The 16,789-nt window shown below is 38.0% G+C and overlaps 1 protein-coding gene across 1 annotated transcript in view; it reads left to right on the top strand.

The window, feature by feature from the left end:
• The first annotated feature begins 506 nt into the window (after positions 1-506).
• Positions 507-16,789, top strand: part of LOC117397927 (netrin receptor UNC5D-like) — a 311,830-nt gene continuing 295,547 nt past the window's right edge. Inside the window, exon 1 of the mRNA XM_059013539.1 lies at positions 507-816. Coding sequence (XP_058869522.1) covers positions 738-816 — 79 coding nt within the window. The 5' untranslated portion in view covers positions 507-737. The remainder of the gene's footprint in view (positions 817-16,789) is intronic.

Genomic DNA, 16,789 nt, shown 5'->3' with positions numbered 1-16,789 from the left:
ACGTCACAGCAACTAAGCAAATAGCAAAATAATAGCCAGGGCCGGCGTCAGCACCTGGGCAACCCAGGCAAGCACCCGGGGCCCCAGCGCCAGAGGGGGGCTCACACACACACTAAAATAGCCTACTGTATATCACTTAAACATACATCACTCTTCATTTTCACTTACACAAAATAAATAAATAAATACATACATAAATAAATACAATTAATAATGCACATTTTTGTTATTGAGGCAGGTTTCTCATTGTATTTCTAGTTTTGGGATCAAAAACAGCAGGCAGATATAATGGTGCAGCAAGCCTTGCATCGGGGTGATGTTTATGCACTGCAATGGCACCGAACACCTTGTTCACTTGCACAAAAACTGTCACCCAGCTATGGAGGCAAGGTCCCCTACCCGACACGCCCACTGCGTAGCCATTGGCTGGTGGCGCTAGTTAATTTATGCCGCTCTGTTGCACTCTCACATCCAGCGGATAGCAATGCAGGTTAGAATTAGGAAGTGCACGCTGCTGCCACAGCGAGGAGGTAGCTAGACTAGGAGAGGAGAGGAGAGGAGAGGAGAGAGGGGATGCTAACGATGTATGAATTCAAGTCAGTTTATTCTGGCATATGGAAGAAGAAAGACATGTATACTGTGTTACAAACAGAAAGAAGAGGAGGAAACAGCAATTATAGATAGAAAAAAAATAGTACTACAGTTTATTTGGGGAAGATAAACAAAAACAAAAAGAAATGGGACATTGTTCTGAAGGACGATACTTGGGCATCTTGTTTTTGCTTGGACTCTACACTTCAGGTATTGCAACGAAAGGTAGGCGAGAACTTCTACGGTGGCTTAGGTGGTGCTTTTAAACGGTGCTGTCGCTGTCTTTTGTTTTGGTACTGAAATGGGCAGTAGAAGTTGTGTTTCCGTGTCTGACTATAGCGATGCTTACAGCAACTACTGTGCACCCTTGTAAGATACTGTATAAAAGACATATTGCGTGTGAAAAGGTCAAACGTGCTGGCAACATAAACACAATAAACGTTTCAACACGTGTGTATTTTCAATGGCGTGTGTTTGTTTAAATGCCAATGCTATAACTAGTAAGAAGCATGCTTCTGAGCAAAAGGATGAGTTTTTAAGCGTAGTGTATGTGTGCATCATATCTTTGATTATTTTCAGTGGGAAGGTGAGCCCGTAAGTTTGTTTATTGCCATGTTACATAGTCAGTACGCACAATTATGTATGAATGATTATATCGGAAGAATGGATAATTTTTCATTTATGTTGTTTCAATGTATATGAAGATTTCCTCACTGATGCATTACTGTAGTGTGCACACTTTCTTTTTTATATACTGGTCCTGATTTTTAATGTCTTCTTGGAACAGATTCATTTAATTAAAACACTTCGAATACTATCGGTATTGCATCGTGTGGTACTCTACTTCAAACACTGGGTAGGATGCATAGTATTTTGCACCAGAAAGTATTAATTAGGATTTCAACCAATTCTCATTAGATATTGTATTTCTGTTGCTGCGTGTTCATTTATTGATATGTATTGGGGGAAATGGTCTTAAACATAATGGCTAAAATCGCAATGTTTTGGGGGGTTTGGTTAAGGTCTAACGTTGTATTATTTAGTCGGCAGCAGTGTGGAGATATTTGTAATTTTATATATAGACTGGTTGTACAAGAATATGCCGTGGCTTTATTAATTTACTGTCTGAAGATGAACCGTGTACTAACACCAGGGGAACGCGTGCAATATGATGAATTGGTTCGGAGACTATAGCTTGGAATGTTGATTATGCTGAATATTATTTTCTGTTGGTTAGTCAACTGCTTGTCAATGCGCAACAAAGCACGGGATAGAATTGTCACAGCAGCTAATCATTAAAGACTACACATTTCCACAGACGGCGTTTTCCCTAATTAAAAATATGTTTGTGTTAATTATTTCACTACAAGCTTACCGTTATGTACCGTTGAGAATTGATTAATGGTGTAGCCTGCTGTTTGTGTTCTTTTTTGTGAAGGCTAAGAACTTAGAAAAAGGTACTGCAGTTTCTTCTTCTTATGAAAATGTAAAGACAAGTATAACGCCAGCATGTAACATTTTGTTAAGGTAATATTCACTGAACTGCAAAGGATGGTCTTGCAATGAAGTTGTACGTGTTCACAGTTGAATACAGAGTTTTAAAGGGATGGTTACACTTTATAGATACATTTGTCTCAAAACAAAATTAACTCGTTATACTGTCGTTACTTTCCCTATCAGTTTCTCACATAAGGGATCGAGATTCATTTCTACAGTGATTAAAAAAAAAAATCAAATCAAATCAAATCAAATTGTGTTTATATAGCGCCTTTCAAGTTTCATACGAAAAATATCGCAAAGCACTGTACAAGACCAAATAAGAGTAGGCTATCATAATAAAAGTAATTTGTATAGAGATGCCAAAGCGTGTATGTCTCACACACACACACACATACACACACACACACACACACACACACACACACACACACACACACACACAAATGAACTTATGTTCTTTAGTTTATTGATCACCTGCTCACTTAATTTCAGTTTCTCTTAATTAGCACTTATAATTACAAGTCCATGTGACAGTTGGTGATTCATTTGAATTGTATCCCCAATCCAGTTGTTTATCCTCGTGGTATGTCAGCAGCTTTTCATGGAATGTCAGAAGATTTAAATGTCGATTTAATCAACAGTATGCGCAATGCGAAGTGACGTGGGACGATTGTTGTTGTCAACATCTCATACATTTGGTTGTACTTGTGCTTTGATTGCGGAATGCATTTTATTTGGAATTAATATCCTCACCTCTAACAAACACAATAATGATATCGGCGTTGTTAAAATGTAATTAAACTTAGACAGTATCACTGTGTACCCGATTTCAACGCGAATTTTACGGAACCCGAAAAGGGACATGGTGTGAATTTAAAAAGAAGGGTTAGGCTAATACTTAATACTGGTAAAAGGTTGTGGTAACCTCGTGGGATTCTCTCTTCTTTTGCAATTTCTCTCAGTTTTTGCAATACTGTCATTTTGGTAGATGAGCCATCATTTTGCGTTGTAATTGTACCATTTTTTGAGAGGAAAAGCAGGATCGGACTCCATCCATGAATGTGTGTGTCCTAATAACTTTCCAATCACTGAGACATGACTCAATTTACTCCTTATCATGTAGACTTTCATGTGTAAAATAGTGTTCTCTTGCGAGTTAGTTTTCACGAGCTAACTGTTGTATGAGAATACAACTGGGTGCAATAAATAATCTATTCACGTTAAACTCCCGTTAAAATCCCGTACACCAGTTTTGCATAGTTTTTGTGCCATGAGCAGGAAATAAGGTGATTGTCTCCTATCCACTGAGAACACCGGGTGCCTGCTTCAGTCAAGATATTATGTCGCGCGCATGAGATACGAACATTTTTTTTTTTTAATTCACACCATGGCCCTTAGGGGTTCTGTAGCATTTTATGTTGTGTCACCGAATATTTTAATAGTGTGTGCAGTCTAAAGAGAAGTATGAATATTTGATCAATTCAGTACTGAACAAATGCCTTGGAGTCTTATTTCATCAGGAATATGGTTTAACCCTTTAACCAATCCAAGTACTGCTGTAGAACTCAATAACACAAAATGAGCTGCGCTCTATGGTCAGAATATCGATAAAGGGCTGTTGGTGGCATTAATAATTGAGGTGTAACGGTTGTATTGACGTTTCAGATTAACTTTCTGTCTACTGTCCTCTATAGTTGACAGAGCCTGCTGTTTCATTTAGCTTCAACAAGCAGTTACCACTACTATTTACATTAAAGGAATGGACTACCTTAAATCACCTTCTTATGGAACAAAATGTCATGCAATTTAAGTAATTGTCCTCAGGTGTGAGAACTGAACATTGACTGTTCCTCAACCAATATAGCCAAGATTCAATACCCAAGGTTACCACAAACGGAGTGTCCCCTATCTGGAGAATACTAGAAGCACAATGATACTAGTCCCATGGTCATGACCATTGTCATAAAATTGGTAAGTTTCCACGTTACCATTTTATATAATAGTTGCCTTAATTGTATCCCTTCACATACTGTAGGTAGATTGCATTTTTAAAATATTAATATTCATAATAGTAATATTTAATGAACATTGCTCTTTGAAAAGTTGTTAGACGTGCTTAGCAAAATCTGGGCATCACACTATGTTATTATTATAATTCTTGTCAGCCTCATTACCTGCCCTTGTGCAAACATTGCCCCTTATAAAAAATAAAAATAAAAAAAGCATTAAATTGCCACAGTGGTGCCTTACCACCATTTTACCAGTGCCATCCTCACTCCTTTGTAGCTGCCCTTGTGCTAACATTGACTCTTACAAAGAATCATTAAATTGACATGCATTGATAGTTTCTAGCGTGTGCTTAATTGTCGCTGGTGCTCATAAGTATGTTACACTGGTGCTTGTAAGCGCAATACACGTAGTATAAACACGGCAAAACTTGCCTATAAAAATATTGTCAACTCCAGACCAATCAGTAAAGAAAGGCTATCAGTACTGCATAGTGTGATTAATCATTTTTAATTAGAGGCAGGGTCCTCCATTCCTTGGGCTGAATTTGAATTATACTTGTTGCCCTTGGGCTATTATAGATTTCTGACAGTAGCATTAGAGCTAATAGCAATATTCCAGAAGAGTAGAAGACTCCACAGTGTGTAAAAAAAAAACAAACACTTTTTATTAATTCAGTCTTTGAGCCTTCGGCTCTGAGCAATCCACCATTTGACCTTAAATTTTTAGAAAACTTGGATTTAAATATGATCTATTTAGAATCTGGAAGATTTTGCTACTCTTGCAAAAAAAAGTTGTTCACGGGACAGGAGGGCTGTGACTGGAAGGGTTTAAGGACAGTCTGTTCCGCGCTGGAACATGGAAATTTCATGATAGCTCCCAAACCAGGTCATTGCATTGAGTTTCTCATCTAACTTGCGGATACTTCTTTTTTTACTTATCTTCCAAAACTCAAGGTCTCAGTTTTCTCATCCATATAGATTTCTGGATTTATGTGTTGTTTAAGTGAAAATCAGATGTAGTGGAATGTATTGGGCATTTAAATTGGCGGAGATGGGACTTCATAATTAATAACAAAAGCTCTGTTTCCACAGCCCTATGATTCCTTTCTCATGACATGCTAATGACATGCTAAGTTTTATAGCTCTGCTTTTCAAAACAAGATTTTTACCAGATTTATACCCTCCAGCACCAGACCCTGTGTGCTCACTCAACCTGACCTGACAATGCTTTACTAACCATTCACAGAGATCTGAATGGACCTGCCTGCAGAGGGGTTTGTGGCAGTAGAAACACAACGGGAATGAAATCCCTACAAAGGTCAGATCTGAGAAGCTTAGGAAAGGTTTGGCTAGTTGCTGGATACGAGACCCCCAAAGAACCCCAGGTGCTGCAGATTATGAAGTGTTGTTGGTGGCTCTCCTGTATCTAAGCATCATCCCATTTCTCCAGTATACACATTCAGGGGGCAGGGCAGTTGGAGGATCCGATTTTAAACCAGTTGCTATCTACTGTGGGCATCTAAAATCCCCTGGCACCTTTTTAAAGAAGATCAGGGATATGGAACCATATTGCCCATGCCATATCTGTAACACACCCCTCCCTATATCCCAAAATGTGAAATGCTGGCTTAGTTGTGAAGTGCTTTGAGAGGTTGCTCATGTGAAAGGTGCTATGTAAATACCAGTTCCCTCTCTACCATGGTGTAGTCTATTTTGCTTGCAAAAGTATTTGGTGACTGAATTGCAAGCATTAAAATAAATACTAAGATGACTACACATCCTTGGTGACTGAACCGCACACATACAGCTGAGCAACACAATGGGAGAACATACTCCATGTGCTGGCCTGGACCCAAGAGGAGTTTTTGAAGGTTTTTTGCTGTAAGCTTGCTAGTAGTTAGACATGGTGTTGCTAAATGCAGATCACTGATTGTTCTTGCTTGGATGATATATTCTGAAGACCTTTTTATTTGTATGCACGCGTTGTACAATAGCACTGCGAAAATGTGGATCTTTCTAATGTAGAAGTCATATGTATCTAAGGCAGGCAACTAGAACTGAAGAGCAACATTTAACACAGACCTATAAAAAAACAAAACAGTACAGTGCCACCTTGGTACAAAGACCACCCCTGCAAGTAGGCCATATTTTTACAGTCCCAATGTCATTGACTTCATAGACCGTCCATATTAAGGCCAGCCTAATAGTAGTCCACATTTTGGTGGTCCATTGACAGGTATTATTGAAGAGGTATTTCTAATTGCTTTAGGAGCCATTTAGAACGATTGCAAACATCATATATAAAAAAAAACTAAGGGGAGAGTACAAAATTAAACAAATGTAATTTGAAGCTGCTTGCTTTTTAAGGACCTTCATGTTGCATTTCTAGTGCTTCATGGGTAAGCCCGACTCCAAGGGTGAGCGGCAAACTGTCCTTTCTTGTCAATCTTTTTGTTGTTGCTGATTCAATACACTGCTAAGCACAGCATAGCTTAGAAAGAGGGGGTGGGGTTCTGGCCTCTTTGAAGTGAGCAGTCACACATGGAAAGGCAACATAGCAGTAGCTAATAAAAAGAGCTGAAGCAATTCATTATTGACGAGCAAGTAGTGATGAGAACATTCTGAATTATATTGTTGCATCACTGAAAACACAGCATTGTTTTCTGTTCATTCACACAAACCAGAAGTATTCTAAAAAAATAAAAAAACACCTTTTTTTGTGTCCCTGACGTGCCTTTACAATGTATTATGCAAATTCCTAATTTATATTGTATATTATATAAACTCTGCATGTGTTTAAAATGTTCTTTAGACATACATCACCTTTCCTCAACCATCTAGAATTCCTTCAGGGAAGTTGGCGGACGGAAATATGCAGTGAAGCTCTTAAATGGTCCATGGTAATTTCTTGTGAGACTGCTCTGAAACATTAGTTAGGCAGACTTGGATGTGAAACCACCTGCCAATCAAGCATACTATCAGTAAGGGTGTAACGATACACTGATGTGACAATATATGATTTACGATATGCACGCTGTGATACAACATGTATCACTATACATGTGCTGGTCCTAATGGGCTACTTATATGATGTATTATAAGATCAAATGATAATTTAATGACACACTATTTTCTTAAAAGACAAAAATTAAATGAGTTAGGGAGAGTATGTATTCATACCAGCTATAAAACACACTTATTCTTCATTCAAGGACCACTTGGTGAACTACAGTGAGCTATGTTGTGATTTTGGTCTTGTATCACGATGCAAACGACACATTTCTGTTACGATGCAATATATCATCTAAAGAAAGTACACCATGAATCATACACATGTAACAATCAGATCGTCAGATGTACTGCTTTTCCTGTTGTGACAGAAACTGACTTGCAGCCGGGAGGTGCAGCTTTTATATAGTACTTTATACGGATTCGATCAACAAAATAATCAGCCAGGAGCCCATTTACACAAGTGTGTGTTGCATATTGCAGGTAATTCTATGTATTTGTCCAAACCCTGTATATGTTCACTATACTGTATAGTATACATTATATAAAATGACCCTGAAGGAATTCTCTAGGGTTAATCTTCACGCTGTTTTTGTATTCCTAGTTTTGCCAGCTTCCTTAAAGAAACCTATCCAAGTTGCATTATTCTATAATGATTCCCAAGGCATTGTACTTCACATTATAGCAGTGACAAATCTTTGTGTTCTGTAAGTTATTTCCTGGCTTCATCTAGCAGAATTTTCTTTAATATTTCAATGTTATTTGTCAACATCCTGACACTGTTTGTATCCTGGGAGACAGTCAGCATGGTTTTAGGAAAGGGAGATCATGTCTAACTAACCTGCTTGATTTTTATTGAGGATGCAACATCGACAATGGATAATTGCAAAGCATATGACATGGTTTAGTTAGATATCCAGAAAGCTTTTGACAAAGTCAGTATAAAAAATTACTTCTCAAACTGAACGCAGTAGGGATTCAAGGAAATGCATGCACATAGATTAGGGAGTGGTTAACATGTAGAAAACAGAAAGTACTGATTAGAGGAGAAACCTCAAAATGGAGCGAGGTAACCAGTGGTGTACCACAGGGATCAGAATTAGGTCCTCTGCTCTTCCTAATTTACATTAATGATTTAGATTCTGGTATAATAAGCAAACTTGTTAAATTTGCAGACGACACAAAAATAGGAGGAGTGGCAAACACTGTTGCAGCAGCAAAGGTCGTTCAAAATGATCTAGACAGCATTCAGAACTGGGCAGACACATGGCAAATTACATTTAATAGAGAAAAGTGTAAGGTACTGCACGCAGGCAATAAAAATGTGCATTATAAATATCATATGGGAAATACTGAAATTGAAGAAGGAATCTATGAAAAAGATCTAGGAGTTCATGTTACTCAGAAATGTCTTAATCTCTGCAATGTAGGGAAGCTATAAAAAAAAAAAGCCAACAAAATGCCCAGATATATAGTGAAAAGTGTTGAATTTAAATCAGGGGAAGTAATGTTAAAACTTTACAATGCATTAGTGAGACCTCATCTAGAATACTGTGTTCAGTTCTGGTCACCGTGCTACAAAAAGGATATTGCTGCTCTAGAAAGATTGTAAAGAAGAGCGACCAGAATTATTCTTGGTTTAAAAGGCATGTCATATGTAGACAGGCTAAAATAATTTAATCTATTCAGTCTTGAACAAAGAAGACTATGCGGCAATCTGATTCAAGCCTTCAAAATTCTAAAAGGTATTGACAATGTCGACCCAAGGGACTTTTTCAACCTGAAAAAATAAACAAGGACCAGGGGTCACAAATGGAGATTAGATAAAGGGGCATTCAGGACAGAATGCCCCATTATTTTTTACACAGAGAATTGTGAGTGTCTGGAACCAACTCCCCAGTAATGTTGATGAAGCTGACACCCTGGGATCCTTGAAGAAGCTGCTTGATGTGATTCTGGGATCAATAAGCTACTAACAAGCAATAAGCTACTAACAAGCAAACGAGCAAGATGGGCCATAACCATTCTTATGTTCTTATGTGTAAGCATGTGCCACCCCGTTTTTGGACAAATGGATTTCAAGGTAATCATAAACTGATAAATATTTCATGACGACTGAGTTGTAAAAAAAATCTGTTGTCTTGGATAGATTCTTCCATAACTTAAAACATACAATCATAAAACCTTATGTAATACTAAAAAGAAGCTTAAACACTAGAACCGCCATGGCAGTCATTTTGCCTGTTTGAGGTTTTCAGATTTAAAAGGTTGTCCGTTTATGACTTTTCCTAAATACATGTATTAAATACCCTGACAGCGTTTGAAAGGCAGGATCGTGAAAATAATAAAGTTATAATCCCGTCCACATAGAACCACCAAAGCAGTCATTTTGACTGCCTTTTACAATACATGTCTTTATTTAGAATATAACCTAAAATGTTGTATTTTTTAGATACAAGCCTGTTGTTATCTCTACCCCCACTGAGCTTACAGCAGTATGTCTCTGAATAAAATATGGCTCTTGAAGTCTTGACATGTGTTATCCAAAGATCTATTGTAATCCTATCAATTACTTGGAGAGCTGGCATCTGGCTGTCTATGTGAGCATATATAGTCTGCTGTCGTATAGTATTAGGCTACTATTTTACTCTCACAGGTACATAGAGGGATCTTCAAGAGCCAAAGAGGTCGTTGCAGAAGTAGCAGTCCTGGGGAATCCTCTGCAGTGCCAGCCACTTTGCTTGTATCATCTCCTGCAGCAGCTGCAGGCGTGGCAGCCATGCCAACCGCTTCACCAAGGACAGTGCCTCCAGCTGTATCACCAGCACGAACAGGCATTCATGAGGCTGGGAAGGATGGCACTATTTGAGAAATTATAAATCCCGGTGTTGACGCTGTGGGAAGACGGGCTGCACAAAATGTTTTGACTGAAACCTTAGGTCCCACGCCGTACGCAAAAATTTGGCATCAGAAATTTGGAATGACTTCATTGAAAACAGCATTGCCTGCTACAAGCTGGGAGAGAACCTTACAGTGGACGAGCAGCTGTTTCCGACAAAAGCTGTGGATTTCTACAATGACACAAAGTATGGAGTGGACGTTTTAGACCAGATGGCACGTCAGTATTCAGTGAAAGCTGGTTCTCGCCAGTGGCCCGTTGCTGTATTTTACAATGTACTGGACCTGGTAGCCATCAATTCCTTCATTTTGTGTAATGAATGCACCGGGGAAAATATCGGTAGGAGAGATTTCATCTTGAAGCCACAGCGCTTTGGCAGAAACATTTTGATCAGAAAACTGCAAAGCAGCATGCAAATGCAGCTCAACCTAGATTCAGTGCTGCACCCAGTGACACATGCAAGAGAAAACAGTGCCAGGTAGCTAAATGCAATAAAAAAATATAACTTCTGATATATGTGCCCAATGTGGAAGAGCAGTATGTGGTAAATGCACAGGAAAAGTTGATCTGTGTGGATTGTGCTACTTAGGTTGTTACTTTGAAGTCCGTTTCCCTTAAAGCGCATTCACGTTCCATAATGGGAATTGAGTTATTTCTTTTTTTTATGTTACTTTAAAAAAAAAAAATGTTATTTTTTTTATAGTTTTGGATGTACGTATACCTGTTTACACACTAGTTTCTTTTGAAATGTTTATTTTATTATAGTTTTTCATTTTTTTAAGAGTAAACCCTTTTATGTTTATTTGTTCATTTAAATGCAGTGTTTCGGATGTGCAGATGTTTGATATGATGTGCTTAAATAAAACTTTTGAGTTGTATCCAAGTTAGTCTTTCATTTTAATATTGAGGTTGTTTAAAATGTAACCTTTATAATGACAGCCAGTGGTGGTTCTAGGTAGGAGTTTAAAAAAAGACACTTCTTACATTTTCAACAAATGTAAGTCTTCATATAACATAATGTATAAATGGCTGTATCAAAAATATGTCATGTAAAGGAAACCAACGCATAAATTACATCTGCAATAATGAACTCACATTCTACTGTGCACAAGAGTGTTTCTCTCCTTTCTTTAGTAGATAATTAGATTTTTACTGGAATATGGAATTTACTTTTGTTTTTTGACCTTCTGGATTGCATTTGGGTTTAATCATTTGATTTTCCACATATTTTACTACTGTATGAGTATGAAGACCCCCCCATAGGTGCAGAGGTTTCTGTATCTTCATTTTATTTTGTATAAATCTAATTTTGTTGTGCACCACAGATTGCTGATTATTTTGTCATTCAACTGGCATCCCCTTTATGTTTTCTGTTCTACACATTGGCCGCTTCTCAGTTTGTCATGTTGAACAGACAGCAGATCTAACATTGATTGTAGGTGCTTACATGTTCAGGACTGCCCAGAATACTGATCTTTGATGAGACAATATTTTAATACAGTTAACCACATGCATGCATTGCCACTGCTGAACAACAACCTTCCATTCAATAGCCATGGTTCAGCAAGCAGAGACGCGTGCTGCACTGTACTATCCATGGTCCTGAAAATATATTTTCAACGAAACAGTGCATTTAGGCAACTAGGCAGGCAGTAGATCGTACGGGCTCTGTGAGCATTTAGTTGGCAGGTGTTTCCATATCCACGATTGCCCAAATTGCTGATTTTCCAAAAGCTATCAAAATATATGACTCAACAATTCAGAACAGTCATCACTCCAGATTTGTAGCACAAGTTGGTGGTAGAGAGAATGATCATGGCTTCCCATGGTGGTGCTAAACCCTGTTTGACAGTATCACCAGTGGCATGGAAAGTGTACCAAATGCCCAATCGCAGTACTGCCTGCAAGTATGCAAATAATAAATTTATACAAATAATAAAAAAGGTTGCTGCTAACAAAATAATTTCATAGGGCATGTTCTTTCTCTATGTAGATCTGAAATGTGCAGTTTGTACTACACTAGCTAAAATACACTTCTCCATTTGTTTGCCTTTCAGGGAGTCTGATACTGTATCACTTCCTAGGTCATTTCACCCAGCAGTGTGTCTGGGGTCCATAGGGGGAAGCAGCTGGTTGGTTAATGACAAGAAAGAAGGAGATGAATGGGGTTGGGCATATTTCTCTCTTCAGGTGAAATGACCAAGGATGTTCAAGACCACCTGAAAGTCTTGCAAACAAAGACTTCTAGAACCTATTGTAGTACCAGATATTGTGGTTTAAAAAGAAAATACATGACTGCTGTGATGTGTGTTTCTTTCAAAACTGCACTTTTGAGATCTGTATAGTGAATGGAAGTGCAACACAAGTAAGATGTATGAAAATATTTAATTAGCTATCAAGATACATATATGTTCATTGTATCCAAGATAATCCATTGAGTTGCAGGAAAATTCACATTGTAAGCAAATAAATAAACTGGTTTAAAATAACAATGGTAGGCAAATTCACAGGAATGTAACTGAATGCTAACTTAAGCAATTACCATCTTTTCCAATTTTGTAAATATGATGCAAGGGTGCTAAGCATAAAACAAATGATGAAATCCTGAGAAAGTGCCAGCACTGATGAATTGCATTGTCAGTGCCAAGGTAGAAGTTTCATTTCATCAGTTTTTAAATGTAAATTAAATGGACCATTTGTCTATGTATACAAACTCCTATAACACAAATATAGTTTAAAGAAAAATAACTGATTTGTTATTGTGGCAAAGTGGTTTGCAGAGAGCAGGTGAGAGGTGATGTAATTACGACACAGAAGACAGACAACAAAGTTCACGATCCAAACAGAAACGTTTATTTATAATCCCAGTATGGCGACCGCAAAGAATAATCCCAGGCAATGTACAGCAACGTGTATTGCTCTGTTTCAAAACAACGGCTTACAGTCCCGAAAGAATAAACACAGTAGAACACATACAAAGACAAGCATACATTCACAAGTCCAGAGTGAGTGCTAAAGTGCTAGTGGTGAAATACAATTTATTCGTGTAGAGTTGTGAGGTGTTGTTTGGGTTTGGTGCTGTCCTCAAGCGACAGCTCCGGATCGTGTTAGCTGCCTAACAAGAACAAACAAGTATAATTAGACACGACAAACAAACAAAACACTCACGGTTATTTTACAGTTCTCGTTTTTCAGTTCGACCTTAACCATAACAAAAGGAACAGATCACCTAGCCATGTCCCCTTTTGTACCGTCAGTCACGCCCCCTTGGTTAGCGAGTGCAACCGTTTCTCCTCCAATCCGCGGTTGCCACATCGCTTCCCTTCTGGGGCGATGACTTGGTATACGGTAGCTCCCACCCCTTTCTAGATGGCCCACTTCCACCTTTCCTTTGGAATGAATTGTCTGACCATCCAGTGCGGGGCACTCTGTTCCCTTTACACAGAGCCCTCACAGGTCAGGAGGGAGATGTATAACCAAGATTCATTCTTTCTCTGTCACAGTTATTCAATTAGAATCTTAGGTATGTATTCAGTAAAAGTAATATATAAAAACTGCATCTCTCAGTTTCAGTCAGGATGGAAAAGACAGTAGATCTTTCAGAATTGCATATAGGACTGATGGCAGGCACTTGGTTAACTAAGGCTCCTTGAGAAAAGCAATGAGCCATTTGGGGGAACTCTCGTTCTTATAATAGGAGGCACTTTTTTACACAGAGAATTGTGAGGGTCTGGAACCAACTCCCCAGTAATGTTGTTTAAGCTGACACCCTGGGATCCTTCAAGAAGCTGCTTGATGAGATTCTTGGAACAATAAGCTACCAACAACCAAATGAGCAAGATGGGCTGAATGGCCTCCTCTCGTTTGTAAACTTTCTTATGTTCTTATGTGATACATTAAGAGTGGTGCAGTGTACAAAGTAACTGTCCAGACAATGATTTACTCCTAAAACGTCCGTATTTATTTAAAGCACAATAAATAATAAATCAGTCGCCCCTATACTAGCAGTGGTATAGGGGAAGTGATACAGCGGGTTTGCAGTCCCAAACAAAATGACACTCCTAAACCACAATCCTCCATGCACAGAAATGTGCTCCTTTAATCCTGGAGAAGTGGTGCTGGTGTCAGTGTAGTGCTGTGCAGTGGGGTAGTGATCTAGGGTAAGTGCTGGCTCTGGGGCAGCAGTGCCTGATCTCCTTATTCCTCCTCTGCTATAAACAAACACAAACAAAACAACAAACACATGCTCCAGCTGCGAAATAACGTTTCAGTGTAAGGGGCATTACTGAAATAGCTGCTTCCCCTTTGTACCATTAAACTCCTCCCTGCAATCAACCCAGCGCCATTGTTTCTCCAATCGCTGTCTGCCCCTTAGTTGATTGCAATGAGTCCTTCTGTGTACGAGCAGCTACGCGCTCCCCCTAATATGGTAATCTTCCGGTTTCCGCCAAACCGTCGAATCTGCCCATCTAGGAGGCAGCATACCACCAACCTTACACAGCGCCCTTTCTGGTCAGGAGGGAGATTTACAGCTCAAATTCTTTTGCTCTCTGTCACAGGAACAAACAGATTTCTACCTCCAATTTTATTATAGTGGTAATCATTGAGGATTGGTCTATTCAATTGATCTAAACAAGGTTGAATCTAAATTCGGATCATTTTTCTCACTGTTAAAGACACAAATAAACCTAGTAGACTCCAACACAGTGTTGGGAATGCTGGCTTATTTTATTAATTTAAACGATTGCAGTATTTACATCTAGCACTGGTAATTGAATAAACTCTGCGGTTCAACGTCTGGCTGCCCATTGTGGCCCCTGCACCTTCACTACAGTGTTATGGCATACATTTCACTTTTTTTTCCAATGCTGTAGACCTGCTATGCACCTTATGCATATGATGCATTGTAGATGTTACAGACTCTTTAAAAAAAATGTAAAAAAGCACTCATAACAATAATTAAAAAACAGTATGTATGGTGTACTTCAGTAAAAGAACCATGCTTACAATAAATTGTTATGAGTGCTTTACAAATCAGGTGCTTTTATGTTTTATAATAAACTTGACTCAAGTGTTTTTGAGTTCCAGTACTTTGATACTGTTAACATATCTTATGTGTCCATTTTTGTGCTAGCCATGGGTCTGCTGCACTTCACTGTCCATGGTCCTAAAAATAAGCATTTGCTGATTTTAGCTCTCCAGTGTATTTAGACAGCTTGTTACTAGTCCTTTAGATCACAGGATAGAGGTTTCAAATTGGACAGCCCTTGCGACCCTTTCTGAAGCTGATCTTGGGAAACAGATCTATTCGTATCTTGAATATCATACTTGTTCATGTGCTGTTGTCTGGGTTATACTATGTACCAATCAATCAATCAAATAGATTGATATTGTATATGTTGTATATCAGTAGAAATATCCATCAGAGTTAACCATGATCCTTTATATGTCAGTTTTGCATTAAGTAAATAGAAAACTACAAAGCAGTATGTGATTCAGTATGTTAACGTAACATTATTCAGCAGGTTTCATTCGACTTTATGAAGCAAAATGTATTAATTTTATAGGCTGATGCAAAACTTTTGGCCATAGCTATAGATAGATATGTCAGTGAGTTATAAAAGGATTCTTGATTCCTTTGGTGTTCTAAATGTTTCAAAGATCTTAGATAATCCATTAAGTGCCATACGTCATTTAATGGATGGATAAAATGATAAGCTTTATTAAACCTGCTAATGCTGTAAGAACCAGAGATTGGAAAGTTGGCAGTGACACAGAGGTAAAATCCAGTTTAAAACAGTGACAAATCCAACATTTCAATAAAAAGGATATAAGGAATACATGATACATTCAGCTCATTTTATTCTTCAATAATCATGTTCATCCTTTTGAAATGAGCTTAGGTTATTTATTTATTTATTTATTTATTTGGCAGCAGTACACGTGTGGTCCAGTGGTTAAAGTCCTGGGCTTATAACCAGAAGGTCACTGGTTCAAATCCCACCTTTGCCACTGACTGACTCACTGTGTGACCCTGAGCAAGTCACATAACCTCCTTGTGTTCCATCCTGCGGATGAGATGTTAAATCAATGTCCTATTGTAAGTGACTCTGCATATAATGCACAGTTCACAGCTCTCTTTAAAGCGCTTTGTGATGGTGGTCCACTATGAAAGGCGCTATATAAAATAAAGATGTTATTATTATTATTACTTTTAGACAATGAATTAAAAATGAATTATACTTGACTATTAAGCAACTATCATAACACTCCTTTTGGTTTAGGGCTGTATCAACTGATTCATTGTGAAGAGTCTGCAAGATGTTTCATTTGTGACCATTCCTTATATTCTGTACCACAATTCCTGCATATTCCATGGAATGAATGTGGCATTGCATGTTAGCTCTGCATATATATATATATATATATATATATATATATATATATATATATATATATATATATATAATCTACAGTGCCTTGCATAAGTATTCACCCCCCTTGGACTTTTCCACATTTTGTAGTGTTACAACCTGGAATTAAAATGGATTTAATTGGGATTTTTACCATTTGATTTACACAACATACTTAACACTTTGAAGGTGCAAAATATTTTTTATTGTAACACAAAAGTTTATTAAACAAAAAAAAAAGACATTTGTTGGTTGCATAAGTATTCACCCCCCTGAGTTAATACTTGGTTGAACCACCTTTGGCAGCAATTACAGTTCTGAGTCTTTTTGGGTAAGTCTCTACCAGCTTTGCACATCTGGATCCTGCA

This window comes from Acipenser ruthenus, chromosome 46, assembly GCF_902713425.1.
Source record: "Acipenser ruthenus chromosome 46, fAciRut3.2 maternal haplotype, whole genome shotgun sequence".
NCBI classification, from domain to species: domain Eukaryota; kingdom Metazoa; phylum Chordata; class Actinopteri; order Acipenseriformes; family Acipenseridae; genus Acipenser; species Acipenser ruthenus.
This window is presented reverse-complemented; position numbering and strand designations above follow the sequence as displayed.